The following is a 14,035-nucleotide window of genomic DNA, read 5'->3' as shown; positions in this document are numbered from 1 at the left end:
GCAGCGTCGCCGTCCAGTCCCTGCAGAGGGTCTGTGCTCCCACACAGGACCCCGGGACCCCCGTTGCCACCCCTCCGTCCCTTCTTCTCCTCGCGCTTCCCGTCCCTGCACCGCACACGCGCCAGTAAGCCCGCACCTCTTCTACGCACGACGCACGACGCACGACGCACACCTCGCCGCCACCGCCGCCACCGCCGCCGTTCACCGACGCACGGTCCCCGGCCCCGCCGCGCGGCACCCGCACCCGGGGTCCCGACGCGAGGCAGCCGCGCCTGCACCGTCCCCTAGCGCCGCACCCAATCAATCCCAAACGCCTTCGTCTCACCCGTCGATCGCGCGTGTCCAAAAATATAATGCAAGCTACAACAGTGTCCTCGATACCCGCCCTCAGCCGTCCTTCGCCAGGAACCCCAGCGCCCCCATCTCCATCGTCGTCTCCCACAGCTCCACCCGCGCCCGCTCCAGCTCCGCAGCCACCTGCACCCGCCGCTCCCGCGCCCGCCGCAGCGTCGACGCCTTGTTCTGCCCCCGCCCACCCGCGTGCGCGTGCTGCGCCAGCACACGCGGGTCCAGCACAGACAGCAGCAGCGCCGTCGACGTCAGCGCAGACGGGTCAGCCGCACAGCTCGTGCTCGTGGCCACAGTCGCGTCTCCACCTGCACGAATAAAATAAAATAAAATAAGAATCGAACACCACCACTCAGCAACCCGAACGACTCACCGATCACAGACGCGCACGGCGCCTCCGCCTCCGTCTCCGCCGTCCCCACCGACGTCGGCGTCCACAGCCGCCCGTCCGACTCCCCGCCCCCGCTCGCGCTCGACCCCGAGCTCGACCCCGCCCGCACCGAGCCCCACCCCCCGCGCGCCCCCTCCGTGCCCACGCCCACGCCCGCGCCCACGCCCGCGCCCGCGCCCACGCCCGCGCCCACGCCCACGCCCACGCCCACAGGATCCACCTCCATCGCGCCCGTCCCGAGCTCCATCTCAAAATCCCCGCACGGCGCACCCCCCGCGGGCTGCGACAGCGCCCTCAATATCGGATCGATCATCTCGTCCCCAACGAGCCCCCCACCTCCGCCCTCCATCCCCGCCCCCGCCCCCGCCCCCGCCCCCGCCCCAGCAGACCCAAACCCAGTCTCGGGCGCCGGCCACGACCACATCCCCTGCTCCTGCTGCTGTTGCCGTTGCTGCGTCTGCGTCTGCGTCTGCGTCTGCTCCAGCTCCCCAAACTCCACCCCCCACCCCGCCCCATCCACAAAATCCGCGCCAAACTCCCCACCTCCGAACCCGTCCCCACCGCCGCCGCCCTGCCCATCCACGGCCGGAAACGTCAGCGCAGACAAGTCCGCGCCGTTCAGCATCGCCAAAAACCGCTCAAAGTCGGCCGAGATCGCGTCCGCGTCTCCTCCCGCACTCTGATCGTGCATGTGATCCAGGAACGGCGGCGGCGGCGGCGGCGGCTGAGACGCAAGCGCGGGTGCGGGCGCGGAATCAGGCCCCAAAGGCGGGAACCCGCCCATGGACGGCGAAGGTGCCGAGGAGGTGCCAAAGAGGGACGCCAGCAGCTGGTCGAACGGCGTCGTCTCCGGCTCCGTGTTCGTCCCGAACGATGCAGTCGCGTCGCCGGGCACGGCGCCCGCCAACTCCAAATTCCGCACGATCTCGTCCTCGTCCGTCAGCGCGACCTCCCTCTCCTGTTGCCGTTCCTGTCCCTGTCCCTGCTCCCGTCCCCGCCCTTCCTCTCCCACCGCCTCTGCCTCTGCCTCTGCCTCTACCTCCGGCTCCGGCTCCGGCTCCAGCACCCCCCTCCCCCCCTCCCTCACATACGCCCTCACCGCCGCCGCCCGCACCGCCTCCCGCACGAACCCCACCAGCTGCGCCACAAGCCGCCGGAACCGCTCCCGCGCCCACCGCGCGCGGTACGCCTCGGGGCCCTCCCCGCTCTCAAACGGGTACGGCACGTCCCAGTCCGCCGCCCCCGCCGGCACGCGGCTCAGCCGCCGCCGCTTCGGCACCGGCGTGCGGTGCACGGACCGCCGCGTCGTCTGCGTCGTTGGCATCGCCTGTGGCGTCTGTGTGGGCTGTGTGGGCTGCGATGGCGCCGGAGGCGGGTGGGCGCGCGGCCACGAGGGGTGCGACGGGAAATGCAGGTGCGGGTACGTCTGACCCTGCAGCTGCGGCTGGCTCCACGCGCGGTGCGGCGGCGGCGGCGGCAGGGGCGGCTGAGCGGGCGCCTGCTGCTCGCCAGTCACAAACACCGCGCGCCGCCCGGCCCCGAAGCTCTCCACGAGCCGCAGCAGCGACTCCAGCACGGGAAACACGTCTTTCTGGCGCGCGAGCGCCGCCAGCACCGCCGTCGCCGACGGCGGCGGCAGCTGCGCAGGGTCGAGCGCGAGCGGCCGCCGCCCGATGCGCTGCCGCTCGCCCACCGCGCCCGCGCCCACGTCCAGAGCCACTCCCACTCCCGCTGCTGCGGCCCCCCCGCGCGACGCGGGCGCGTGCGCGTGCGCGGCGTCGTCGTCCAGCACGATCGGGTTGTGCGCCGCGGACCCGCGCGCGGCGGGCGCGAGGCGGCGCGGGTGCACGCCGGCGACGAGCCCCGCGAGGCCGAGCAGCGCCTGCTGGTTCCGCAGGAAGTGCGCGGGCGCGCGCTCGCCGGGCTCTGGGAGCGGGATCGGCGGCGGCGGCGGGCGCGGGGCGGGCGCGGTGGCGCCGCGGGTGCGCGCGCGCGCTGCTTTTTGCGGCCGTGCCTTTTTGGGGAGTGGGCGGGGCGGGGGGGAGGAGGTCGAGGCTGCTGCTGCTGCTGCTGTAAGGTGCGAGTGCGGGTGCGGGTGCGGGTGCGAGTGTGGGTGCGATCGCGATCGCGATTGTGATTGTGACTGTGGAGGTGGGGGTGGCGGGCGCGGGGGGAGGCTACTCAGGAGCAACGCTGCCGGAGTGAGGGGAAGTTCAGAATGGGCTTGGGAACCAGGAAGTGCAATGGTCCCCACATTTTCAGCAGCGCGCGGCGGCCCGGTGGGGAGCGCGAGCTGCGGCGACCTACCTCTGGGCGGGGACGGCGGGGGGGAGCCGAAGAGGGAGCCGTCATCGTTATCGTGGTCATCGTCGTCGTCAGCACCCGAGTGATGCGCGTGGATGGCGGGTTGCATGCGCGGGGTGGTTCTTTTGAGTGGGGTGAGGACGACGGGGGCGCGAGAGCGTGTGTGGAGAAGCGTGCACCTTTTGTGTGTATCAGAAGGAGAGCTCTAGATAGACTCGGCGGCTAGTATATGTGCGCCTGTGTGCGCTCTCGGTCTGCGAATAGCGCGAAGAAGAATGGAAGGTGGCGTGGTGGCTGGTGTGGTGAGGATAAATGTGATGGCCACAGGTTTCTGCGCAACCGAGGTGGATGTGTACGCGTTCGAATGCAAAGACTGATGGTCTATAGGGCGGAAAAACGCGCAGCAGCGATTTTTTCTGATAAACAGAGGTGGAGGGCGTAGCGGATGTTGTTAATGGCAGCGTGCACAAGTAGTACGGGTGAAGAATTGAAGACGAGAGGGTGCCAAACGAGGCCATACACACGCCGCCACCGAGGAGTGGCGGGACTGTGGCGGGCAAACAAGCCATTCTGGCCGCCTACCGCTCGTCTACTCCTACCTCCCGTACACACTTGAGCGAATGTCTCAATTTCACTATCACGCTTACCGATTAGAAGTCGCTGGCTTGACCTCAAGGACACATCAAGATTTATCAGCAGGACTTGAAGTCTCGCAATGAACCACCTCGCGCCGACACTAGCAACACGCGCTCGTCGGGCTGCCTCAGCAACTACGACTTCTCGGGCTCGCCGCAGCAGACGCTGTCGATGATTTCCGGGTCAAACAGCCTCGGAGACGGCGGCGGGCCAGAGCCCCGGGCTCAGCGTATCGTGCGCACATCGTCACTGCGCTGTCATCACCCATGGCGATATACACGAGCTTCGACACCGACGCCTTCCTCGAACGCTGTGACCCCCGCAACAGGCGCACCTGCGCGCGCGACGGTGACAGTGACGCCAAGTTGGCAGCGCACCCGTGGATCATGATGCCGACGGACGGGGCTGCAGTTGGGCGCATCCGCCACCGCATCCCTGCCCCTGGGCCCTCACACACCTTGGGATCATGTTTCCCTGCACAGACCGGACGATGCTCGCACCACATCGAGATTGATGCTATCACCGGGGGCGGGATCACATAATACACTCGGAACAATACATCCCTCTAGGTATATGTTGCACCTCCTGCGCCGCACCTGTGCTGATATCTGTACATGCTGAATATGCTCCTTTTCTTGTGTGCAACCGCTCCGCACGATTTCTCATACACGCTTCCCATCAACTTTTCTGTGGTGTCTGTTAACAGAGAGTGGCTTGTTTTGACGCTCCGACGTGCTTCGTATTCAACTCAGCATAAATAAGTAGAGCTTCCGCGGCTTTCCCGGCCGTAATGGCTCCGACAAAAACGAGCCGTGGTCTTTCAAATCTGCACTACAGAGTACAGCCCGGACGGCCGGCGATGCCGTGCACACGAGGTTGAGGCCCTCGATGCCACTTTGACAGTCGATGGGGTATAAAATGGGGACTATAGTATGCCGAAATCTCAGGCTCAAGTCTACAACCTACCCATACCGACATGGCCTCTCATCGCGTCCTCTTGGTTCTCACTCTCTGGAATTTCATCCTGCTAGGGGCATGTCATCCCATTCAGCTTGACGTCAAATACCGCATCGCCCAATACAGAGAGGTGAAGCTTATTGGTGTGCTATCTTACCTTCTACTGGTTCTTGGTGCATTCTCAGTGGAGCTGTCACATGCAGATACATTTTCAGGCCCTCCCGGCTTATATGTCCAGGTACGTGGTGCTGTTACTCACCCACTTGTTACTCTAATAGAACTCCAATGTGAACCTAGCCGCTCGTGACGCACCCGTGGAAGACTCCGTGGTAGTCTCCGCACATCAACAAGTCAGCAGGGCCTGCCAGCGTCTGCCGACCGTTACCACTTTCCTCTCCAACGCCCATACTTCTCAAGTCTCGAGCGGCTTTTGTGAAACCACGTCAGTCTACCTGTTCCCTCCCTTGCATCGTTTCCTGACAAGGTTTTAAACGAACGTTAGTCTCACCATCTCGAACACACTCACCCCTCGACGGCCAACCAATATAGAAACGATGCTCCCTTTGCACACGAGCCTCTATCACGCCCATGACATATCTAGCGTCGATGAGACACTACCTTCTAGCACAGACCCTGCAGCACCTTCAGGTACCACCCTATCCCCCATACACGCGCCTACCCCACCCAAACAAAATGTCGTCGCCGAAGCCATCGCCTCCGTCGCTGCATGTCTTGATGACCTCGCCGAGTCTCTAAGATCCATCCGCATATCGATCTACGACATTGTCCTTGCTTCAGTGAGCATTGTAGCTGTGCTCATGGGGCATCCATGCTTGCACACGCTCAGTCGGTACGTGGTATGTCTTCACTGCCCATGTAGTTCCTTCCGCAGCGCGTTGCCGACGCGCCTCTTTTACCGGCACGACATCTATCTAGGAACGGAAGAGAGTACTAGCACGGGTAGCACGAGTACTACAGGTAGAAGTATGGATCCGGGTGCGAGGACGACCTTTGAAGGAGGCCAAGCAACATGATCACGCTCACGATGGACTAGCTAACGAAACGCACTGGACCATAGACCGACTCTATCTTTTTCCTTCCGTCTCTTTTCCTTCACCTGGTGTGGAGTTTGATTTGCTCTGATATCTGACCGTTTTAATTTCGCGTTCGAGTTGTTGTAGCTTTCGAATTGTCGCTTTCTTTTCGTCACCGCATTGAACTAACAATAGGTACCATCATATAACGAGCCTACGACTCACGATTATACCAGCTGTATCAATGATCAATACTCCTCTATTGTCATGCCCTGTACGGCGTGCTCGCCCTGCCTGAGAGGACAAGACATGAGGCCCAGTGAAAACCCGGTCTAAGATGGACAAGTCCCATGTAGTCTGACATAAGAATAGTCTCAAAATATATTCCTAGATAGGACAGATTTGTGTGAATAGATCGAGTGACAGCAGCGTACCTATTCCAGCCTATCTAGATCTCTGGAAAGGCTCATTCTCGACTTTGCTGTTTTCAGTTGCACTCAGCCCTCCAATTCACATTTGCTTCCATCTATGTCGTCCTATGCACCACGCGAGCCTCAAGTCTTTCGGTGTGGGTGTGAACAAGGCTGCAAAGGGATATCTAAGCCCATATCTCGGGCCCAATACTACAGACATGCCAAGTATCGGCAGCCCGGGCTTTCTCAGACCCTCCAGACCTTCGTTGGAGCCTCTTCGAGTGCGAGTGTCACCGCGACAGGGAGCACTAAGCGAGGCATTGAACCAGGAGCAAGTACAGGTGCCGCTGACAAGCGCACAAGACTCGAACACCATCACGCTCGTCTGCAGACAGTATGTTCCATTCTCTTCTCTTGTATTGTCCAATTCTTATCATGTATCTACAGGATGAACCGCAGTCCGATAGCGCATATGATCTTGAACACCAGGCTGAGCCGCCTGCCGCTGGTGAGACACACAACACTCGCTCTGATTCATTGACACTAATCATCTCGTGCACATCTGATATTTGATGTTCATCTAGAGTCACAACGATCTCCCTCATCCCAGATGAATCCCCCGCCTCACCCTGGTCTTGCATCTTTGCTGACGCTCCATCTGGGCTCTGATCGTGATGCGGCGCCATCCACACCGCCGCAAGAGCTCGCTTCACCTCTTCCAGAGGATCTCGAAAATCTCGACGACATCTCGGTGGAAAATGATCTTGATACACATGTAGATGAAGAGCCGGACATCCTGGAATACACGGCTGAGACTCATCCTTCCCGCATCGATGACATCCGCCTCACCCAAGAGTTCATCGATGCTCTCAAACGAGCTTCTCTCGATGATGACAATTTCGATCCAGCTGATCTGGAGCGTCTGCGTCATCCTCCTCAGGAGCCTTTGAACATCACGGACCCTGATCTCCGCCTTTCGCTAGACATCTTCTTGGCTGTCAGCAATGCTTCGGAACAAACCTACCACGCGGTCCGTGCTGCACTTCTACGATACAACCCGGAATGCGGTATTCTCTCATACCATGACATCAAACGGCAAGTTGCAGAGCTCAGTGGTATCGTCCCGTTACTACATCACATGTGTATAAATACCTGCATCGCGTACACTGGCCCATTTAGAGACCTCGAGACCTGCCCTATCTGCCATGAGCCTCGGTATGAACAGCTGAAGCCTCACTTGAAGATTCCGCGTCAAGAATTCCACACGATTCCTATCGGACCGCAGTTACAGGCACTTTGGCGCACAACCGAAGGAGCGACAAGCGCTCGTTATCGAGCGCGCTGCACCGAACAGATACTCAAAGAACTTAGCCATTCTCACGGCGTCATGGAAGCATGGGAAGATATCTATCATGGCAAGGATTACCTTGATGCTGTTCAGGACGGAAAAATAGGGCCAAACGACATGGTTCTTCTTTTCTCGATTGACGGTGCTCAGCTCTACGAGAAGAAAGCCTCTGACTGTTGGATATACATCTGGATTCTTCTTGACCATTCTCCCGACCTTCGGTATAAGAAAAAGCATGTTTTTCCGGGTGGTTTCATTCCAGGGCCATCGAAGCCCAAAAATCTTGACTCTTTCATCTTTCCAGGCTTTCATCATCTTGCAGCTCTCCAGAACGAAGGGCTTTCAATCTGGGATGCAGCTCTAAATCTAATTATTCTCTCCTTCCTGTTTTTAATTTTTGGGACAGCCGATACCCCTGCTATGAGTATTCTGAGTGGAACCGTAGGACACACCGGTGCCCAGGGCTGCCGACTTTACTGTCCAATGCGCGGCCGACATAAACCGGGCGCCCCACAGTATTATCCTGCACGGTTGAAACCGGATGAATACAATGTGGTAGGATGTGACCATGAAGACTACTCGCTCCGGCAGATTGACCAAAATTATCCTTCCTCGGAAGAAACAGAGGAGCGGTAATTCATTTATTCACTATACACATCGTTCTTTGCTAATTGCTGGCTAATTATAGATACAAAAAAAACCTAGCATATGTCTCGGCTTCGCAAAACCAAGCAGAATACAAGAGACGCCGCCTTGAAACCGGCATATGCAAACCTAGTATCTTTAGCGGCCTGCCTCGTAATCTCGGTATTCCGCGCTGCTTTCCTGCAGACCTCATGCATCTGGTCTCCTTAAATCTCACTGAGCTGCTCATCGGACTCTGGCGTGGCACTCTAGATGGCCATGCTACTGACTGGGAATGGGCAACATTGAAAGGGGCGACTTGGCAAAATCATGGGAAATCAATTGCAGCTGCGACTCCGTATCTTCCTGGATCATTTGATCGACCGCCTCGGAACCCAGCAGAGAAGATGTCTAGTGGCTATAAAGCTTGGGAGTTCTTGATGTACATCTTTGGCCTCGCTCCTACACTGCTCTATGGTGTCTTGCCTGACAAGTACTGGAAGAACTTTTGCAAGCTGGTCTATGGCATCCGGATCATCCAACAGCGTCGCATCACTGCGGCACAATTGCGATCAGCTCATACTATGCTAGTTGAATTTCTAGAGGAATATGAGATCATTTACTATCAGCGAAAGGTGTCTCGCATTCACTTCTGCCGGCAGAGTATCCATGCCATCGGGCATCTTGTGCGGGAGGTGATTCGTGTAGGGCCTGCAGCATATGTGACACAGTGGCCTATGGAACGAATGATTGGTGATCTCGGCAGCGAAATACGACAACATTCAAACCCCTTTGCTAATCTCTCGCAACGTGGTGTACGTCGAGCCCAAGTCAATGCCCTCAAGGCAATGATCCCAGATCTTGACCCGGATCAGAATCATCTACCACGTGGGGCACAGGATCTTGGAGATGGCTATGTTCTTCTTCGGGCAGTGGACACTTGTGCACGATCTGTTCGTCCTTGTGAAGGGGATGCCATTAAGAGATATTTCCGGTCTATTGGAGGGGTGATACAGGACGACACTCGACATATTCAGGTGACACGATGGGCTCGTCTTCAACTTCCCAATGGTCAAATTGGTCGGGCAGCTTGGAAAGAAAAATTGAAGCCCCTTGAGCAAGTCCGAATGGCAAGAAATGTAAAGGTACAGCTTATAGTCCCCCGTATGCTTTCTGTGGAACTTACTCATGATGTTGTGTTACTAGGTGGAGATTAATGGGCAGCTCCAATTTGGTGAAGTTCAATTTTACTTCAAAATTCTAGTCCACAACGAAGAGAGAGGACTCGCATTACTGTCCCTTTACACTAGACCTGACAACACCCTGCTTCAAATGTCCTCAAACACGGTCTATTCCTGCCAATATCGAGGAGATGAGGGCTTGATTGTTGTGGAAGTCAAGGCCATAACGGCCATTGTTGCGATAATCCCTCACAAAATCCGTTTACCAACTGCTCTTGTTGCTAATGAACCAATAGAAGAGCATGCTCTCGAGGATCGTTATTTTGTGGTAGAGAAACCAGGCCTTGATGTTGCCGAGATGGGCGGAGTGGTTGAAGAAGTTGAGGAAGATGATTGATTTATACTTACTCACACTATATCAGCCTGCAAGAATATGTTATATTTGGTGTATAGTAATCTCAGTGCAATAAAGTCCTTGTATAACCTGTATTGTGAGTCCGCAACTTGGCTCACGCGCGCGAGTGCGTGCCCAACATTCCTGCACATTGTCGTCATGAGACGTTCAGTGCTGCACGCAAAGCAGACAAGCCGCATGCGGCCCAAGCAACTACGCCCTATACCCACGCAGATTCCGTATCGACCACTGATGCCGCTTGGGGAGGTTGCGAAGATGCAACAACGTCAGTGCTGATATAAATTTAATGACAAGACACACATGACTGACACCTGAGCTACTCTCTCACGAACATATGCAACAAATGACTGAGACCCTCTCAGCCAAGCTAACAAACCTGTGTAACCAGTCGGCGATGTGCATCCATATACCTGATACCCACTTGCTCAGCGCGCGCTTCAGGCCCGTGCTCAGGAAGGTTGCTCTCCCACTAGCACGCATGGTGCGTGACCTGGCCCCGGAGGTTGTGTGCCTGTATGAGCACCGCGAAGAGCGAGCGTGAGGGCGTGCCTATGAGCGTGGAGTTGTTGCTCCGCGAGGGCTCGCGCGCATGCAGGGCGCTGCCGAGCGCGAAGTCCTGCTCGTCGCACGGGAGGAGGGCGCTGATGTTGCGCAGCAAGAATGGGGCAGGGGTGTTCATTGCGGATTGGAGGTTGTCCTGGCCTGCAGGATTTGGGCGGGCATCAGTGCGGTTTGGGGGGGAGGGAGAGACGGGGCGAACTGGCTATCATCCAGAATGTGCGCCTAGCAACTTCAGAGGCGATGACATCTTCTGCAGAGGCATCTGGCAGGAGGCGGTAGGTCTCCTCTCGGTGCAATCGGAGAAGGCCGGCCACTGTGAGTGCTCGCCGTCAGTGGATTTGAGGGTGGGGGTGCACACACAATGCTTACTGCGCGCGGCGATGCCCATGTGCATCTAAACACGAGAGCTACGTTGAATACACGACGATAGTATGGTGCGGCTGAATGACAATTCACAAAGCTCCGATCCCGGTCCCCGTGGCACTCCGTGACACTGAGGAGAAAATGCGGGCAGTCAGATGGCGGCGCTGTGGATGGGAGGGCAGGGAGCACGCATGAACCCTGCGTCCGCTCAAGGCTGGGCTTGTACATCTCATGCAGGACAAGGCCCACGGCCTGCAGCATGAAGTGCTCTGTGGCACAGTCGGGGTCGCTGTAGCACGCTGCGAAGCAGGGCGTGAAGTGGGCGGAGAGGCTGAGGATGACGTGCGGAGTGCTCGACACGTGAAACTGTCTGCGACGCTCACCTCGCCATGCTGATCCCTTCTCCAAGGCAATTGCGGCATGTGTGCCGCAGCAGCGTTGTCAAACACGCGCTGCTTGTACTCATCTGCACAACATGAGGGATATGGAGGAGAGCACGTTGAGTCCCTTGTCGAGTTGAAGTTGCTGTCTTCGAGCTTGCTAATGATGAGGTGGCGGTGTGCGACGAACAAGTTTGCATATACGCCGCCAGTACGGCAATGCCTATAACAATGAGTCTGCTCTGTTTGAGCTGATGCACACTTGGAGAAAATATAAGTTAAGCAAATACAAGAAAAGTGATAGAGTGAACTCACTGCTGCTCCTAAGCTTTGTTGTACCAACCACAAGCCCAGATCCACGTAGCCAACCGCACTTCATGGTAATGGAGCAATGCACTCTCGGTGATGCATACTATCTCAGTGCCTTGGTGAGACTCATTGAATGCATGCATTATCGAGAGTGCAAATACAGTGGCAAGGGTGGATAGAAGGTAATGAGTAAGCGCGAGGTTAGAATACAGGAGCATAGACCTGGCTACAGCACGGGCTTCCTGTTTTGGGATGCCCTTGCGAGCCTCGACTTGCACATAAGTCGACAACTTGACTCTGACCACGACCTTCCTTCCAATAATAGTACAGAATGGATTTATTTTCACCCCAGTCCCCATCACCTCTGAATAATTTTCAGCAGCTCCATCCTGCTCCTCCAAGCAGCAACTTCACTATGTCTTCAACAGCTCAAATGCCTCCACAACACAGAATCCTATTCGAGCAACAGATTTCACATCCAGTGTCAGACGACCATCATAGCTCGCATACAATAAGTCCAGATTCCTCTTTTCATCATGAGCGTGAGCATAGCATGGGGTCTTGGGAACGGCAGCCAGTGAGCGCTTCTCCGTTTGATCTCCCACAGCACCAACACGCATTAAAATATTGTTTTTGCCATCGTTGATTTGATTTTTCCATTGCTTGACATATTGTTCTTTGTCTGATAGATTCCGGTCCGCTCGTCAGGGACTCGTGTGGCCAATGCGCCAAGCACCGACTATATGCACGCATATACTCAGGAGGTACAGAATAACATCCGTCTCAAGGCTGAGAACGAGACATTACGGTGTGTGATCATACATCACAGTGTTGAATGCATGCATGACTTCACTTGTATTATAGTTTTGCCCTTGTCCAGCTGTGCAGTGCCGTCCCAGAACTCTTGCAAGTCACAAACCCATTGCCTCTGAATCTGAATCTTCCGCTACCAACTTCGGCAACAATTTCTTCTCCTTCCGACCCATCATTTACACCTACTCTGCAGTCTGCACCCCTTAGTCGGCTCCGCCTTATCGCATGTCCAGACCTAGCCACGCTCAATCAGAAAGATTATCCCCATGTGAACTACTGGAAGAAAGAGCAGTGGACGGCCAAGCTAAAACACGACACATCTATCACAGATCCAAATCAGTCCCCTCGCAAAAAGGGAGCATTAAAGGCACGTGAGGGCATCAATGTACGGATGTTGTATGTTGAAGAAGAAAACGGTAATATGATCGATGGTTTCCGAGCAAAGGCGATTCGTGAATTCGCCAAGCGAATATTTCAGGAGCTGTTGGCTCACAATCTTGCACCGGCAACATGGGGCCAGGCGACCATGACGGCATTGAAGTACTTCCTAAGCGAGATGGCTTACCAGTTTACAGAGCTCCGGTTGTGCGCCAATGGCTGGAAGGCATCTCAGATTGCTATCGACAACTATCCCTCTTGGCAGCAGGGAAGGAGGAAGCGGACTGGCAGCTGTGTCAAGAAAGAAGAGGATGTAGTATCTGGCGATGAGGCCCCAGCTAATGACGCATCTACACCGCCACCACTGAAGGATACGGACCGCAAGCGCAGTGCTGAAGAAAGTCATCTACCTGTTGTCGCAAACAAGAAGCGCAAGGTCCAACAAACAGCGGCGTATCCTGAGTCTGCACGCATCATAATCCTGGACCCTTTGTATCTATCTTTATTCTTCATTCTCTGTGCAGTGCTGACCGTTTCCTTATCTTCAGGAACGATGTTGTTCCTAACACCGAACAGCAAGATGGCTGTACGTTAATAGCTAGCTCATCTGCAGCCCCGCCAATAGTGCCCTCGGCGGTACACCATCCCGCTACTCCAAAAAGTACTCTACCTGAATCAAGTGGTCCAACAATGGACAAAGGCGACATGCTTGGTCAGTCCCTTTTATTTCTGTCACCACTTTAAATTCGTAATGTGTGACCAGCAACAGTACCGCCTGTGCCGTCTACTAACGACATAGACGAGACATCAGGAGCATCTCAAATGCTAGGTAATATCCCCTCGCAAGGAGCATTGGCATTAGTCAATGGCTCTACAACCTCGACAGACCAGATCAGCTCAAAATCACAAAATAAGCGAAATGGAAGGTTTGTCGCTGGAAAGGCAATCACTCCAAGGCAAGTACCACTTACTGCCCGTCTCACTCTCTTATAATTCAACTCCACAGGAACATATGTGGTCGTGATTGGGCAGCAGATAATCCTGACGGAACGACAAAAATGTTCAGTGATTATTGGGACGGTCTCTCTAAGGCTGCTAAAGCAGTAAGCTATTTTCCTCTTGATGTCTCCCTTCTAAAAACATCTTTTCACAGGAATACAAGAAACGTGTAGAAACAATAGTATGTGCCTGCCGCCTTTACTATTGCTTTCACTAATTTCCTTGTACCTAAGAAATCCAAGAGCAAAATGACAGCACATTCATCATCATCGGCGGCGGCGGAGACAGCGGCGGCAGAGGATTAGCTTGATACCCATAGTATGTAATTTTTTTCCTACCATGCTATATACTAACCTTCGTCTGTAGATCTCTACTTTTTCCATTTGGCACTGGCCTTTGTCCTTCGCTAGCTGGCGCTCGTGTCTGCACATGTGCGCCGGCGCTGTGTTCAGTCCTGGGTGTTGCGGCGCAGTGCACTGTTGCAAGATGCACAGTCGTGCAGGTGAGCAGGAAAGCCATTTCATATGGCTCGGTTGCAATATGTACGAATAGATTGGCAACCATGAATGGTGCATATGTGA

At 55.9% G+C, this 14,035-nt stretch overlaps 6 protein-coding genes across 6 annotated transcripts; 5 read left to right on the top strand and 1 right to left on the bottom strand.

The window, feature by feature from the left end:
- Positions 1 to 3,663: 3,663 nt before the first annotated feature.
- Positions 3,664 to 4,221, top strand: HETIRDRAFT_107191 (uncharacterized protein; the record flags this gene model as incomplete). Its single annotated transcript, XM_009547043.1, has 2 exons — positions 3,664 to 3,699; positions 3,784 to 4,221. 2 exons carry the CDS (start codon positions 3,664 to 3,666, stop codon positions 4,219 to 4,221), a joined length of 474 nt encoding a protein of 157 aa, XP_009545338.1.
- Positions 4,222 to 4,635: 414 nt separating this feature from the next.
- HETIRDRAFT_433754 (uncharacterized protein) lies at positions 4,636 to 5,943 on the top strand. Its single transcript, XM_009547041.1, has 3 exons — positions 4,636 to 4,874; positions 4,934 to 5,078; positions 5,139 to 5,943. Exon 3 carries the CDS (start codon positions 5,191 to 5,193, stop codon positions 5,668 to 5,670), a length of 480 nt encoding a protein of 159 aa, XP_009545336.1. The 5' UTR covers positions 4,636 to 4,874; positions 4,934 to 5,078; positions 5,139 to 5,190; the 3' UTR covers positions 5,671 to 5,943.
- Positions 4,656 to 4,969, top strand: HETIRDRAFT_417056 (uncharacterized protein; the record flags this gene model as incomplete). The annotated part of the gene is made up of 2 exons (XM_009547042.1): positions 4,656 to 4,874; positions 4,934 to 4,969. The coding sequence occupies 2 exons, from the start codon at positions 4,656 to 4,658 to the stop codon at positions 4,967 to 4,969; spliced, it is 255 nt and encodes an 84-aa protein (XP_009545337.1).
- Positions 5,944 to 6,693: 750 nt separating the features above from the next.
- On the top strand, positions 6,694 to 9,633 carry HETIRDRAFT_315219 (uncharacterized protein; the record flags this gene model as incomplete). The annotated part of the gene is made up of 3 exons (XM_009547040.1): positions 6,694 to 8,063; positions 8,120 to 9,200; positions 9,262 to 9,633. 3 exons carry the CDS (start codon positions 6,694 to 6,696, stop codon positions 9,631 to 9,633), a joined length of 2,823 nt encoding a protein of 940 aa, XP_009545335.1.
- Positions 9,634 to 10,120: 487 nt separating this feature from the next.
- HETIRDRAFT_450741 (uncharacterized protein) lies at positions 10,121 to 10,966 on the bottom strand (the record flags this gene model as incomplete). The annotated part of the gene is made up of 5 exons (XM_009547039.1): positions 10,121 to 10,353; positions 10,412 to 10,525; positions 10,582 to 10,606; positions 10,669 to 10,906; positions 10,959 to 10,966. 5 exons carry the CDS (start codon positions 10,964 to 10,966, stop codon positions 10,121 to 10,123), a joined length of 618 nt encoding a protein of 205 aa, XP_009545334.1.
- A 629-nt stretch (positions 10,967 to 11,595) lies between these two features.
- HETIRDRAFT_417053 (uncharacterized protein) lies at positions 11,596 to 13,759 on the top strand (the record flags this gene model as incomplete). Its single annotated transcript, XM_009547038.1, has 8 exons — positions 11,596 to 11,841; positions 11,954 to 12,072; positions 12,129 to 12,947; positions 13,004 to 13,167; positions 13,225 to 13,411; positions 13,462 to 13,558; positions 13,609 to 13,635; positions 13,688 to 13,759. The coding sequence occupies 8 exons, from the start codon at positions 11,596 to 11,598 to the stop codon at positions 13,757 to 13,759; spliced, it is 1,731 nt and encodes a 576-aa protein (XP_009545333.1).
- Positions 13,760 to 14,035: the final 276 nt, after the last annotated feature.

The sequence above is a fragment of the Heterobasidion irregulare genome (assembly GCF_000320585.1).
Source record: "Heterobasidion irregulare TC 32-1 unplaced genomic scaffold scaffold_04, whole genome shotgun sequence".
Taxonomy (NCBI): domain Eukaryota; kingdom Fungi; phylum Basidiomycota; class Agaricomycetes; order Russulales; family Bondarzewiaceae; genus Heterobasidion; species Heterobasidion irregulare.
The sequence above is the reverse complement of the archived record's forward strand: the minus strand, read 5'-3'. Positions and strand labels throughout refer to the sequence as shown.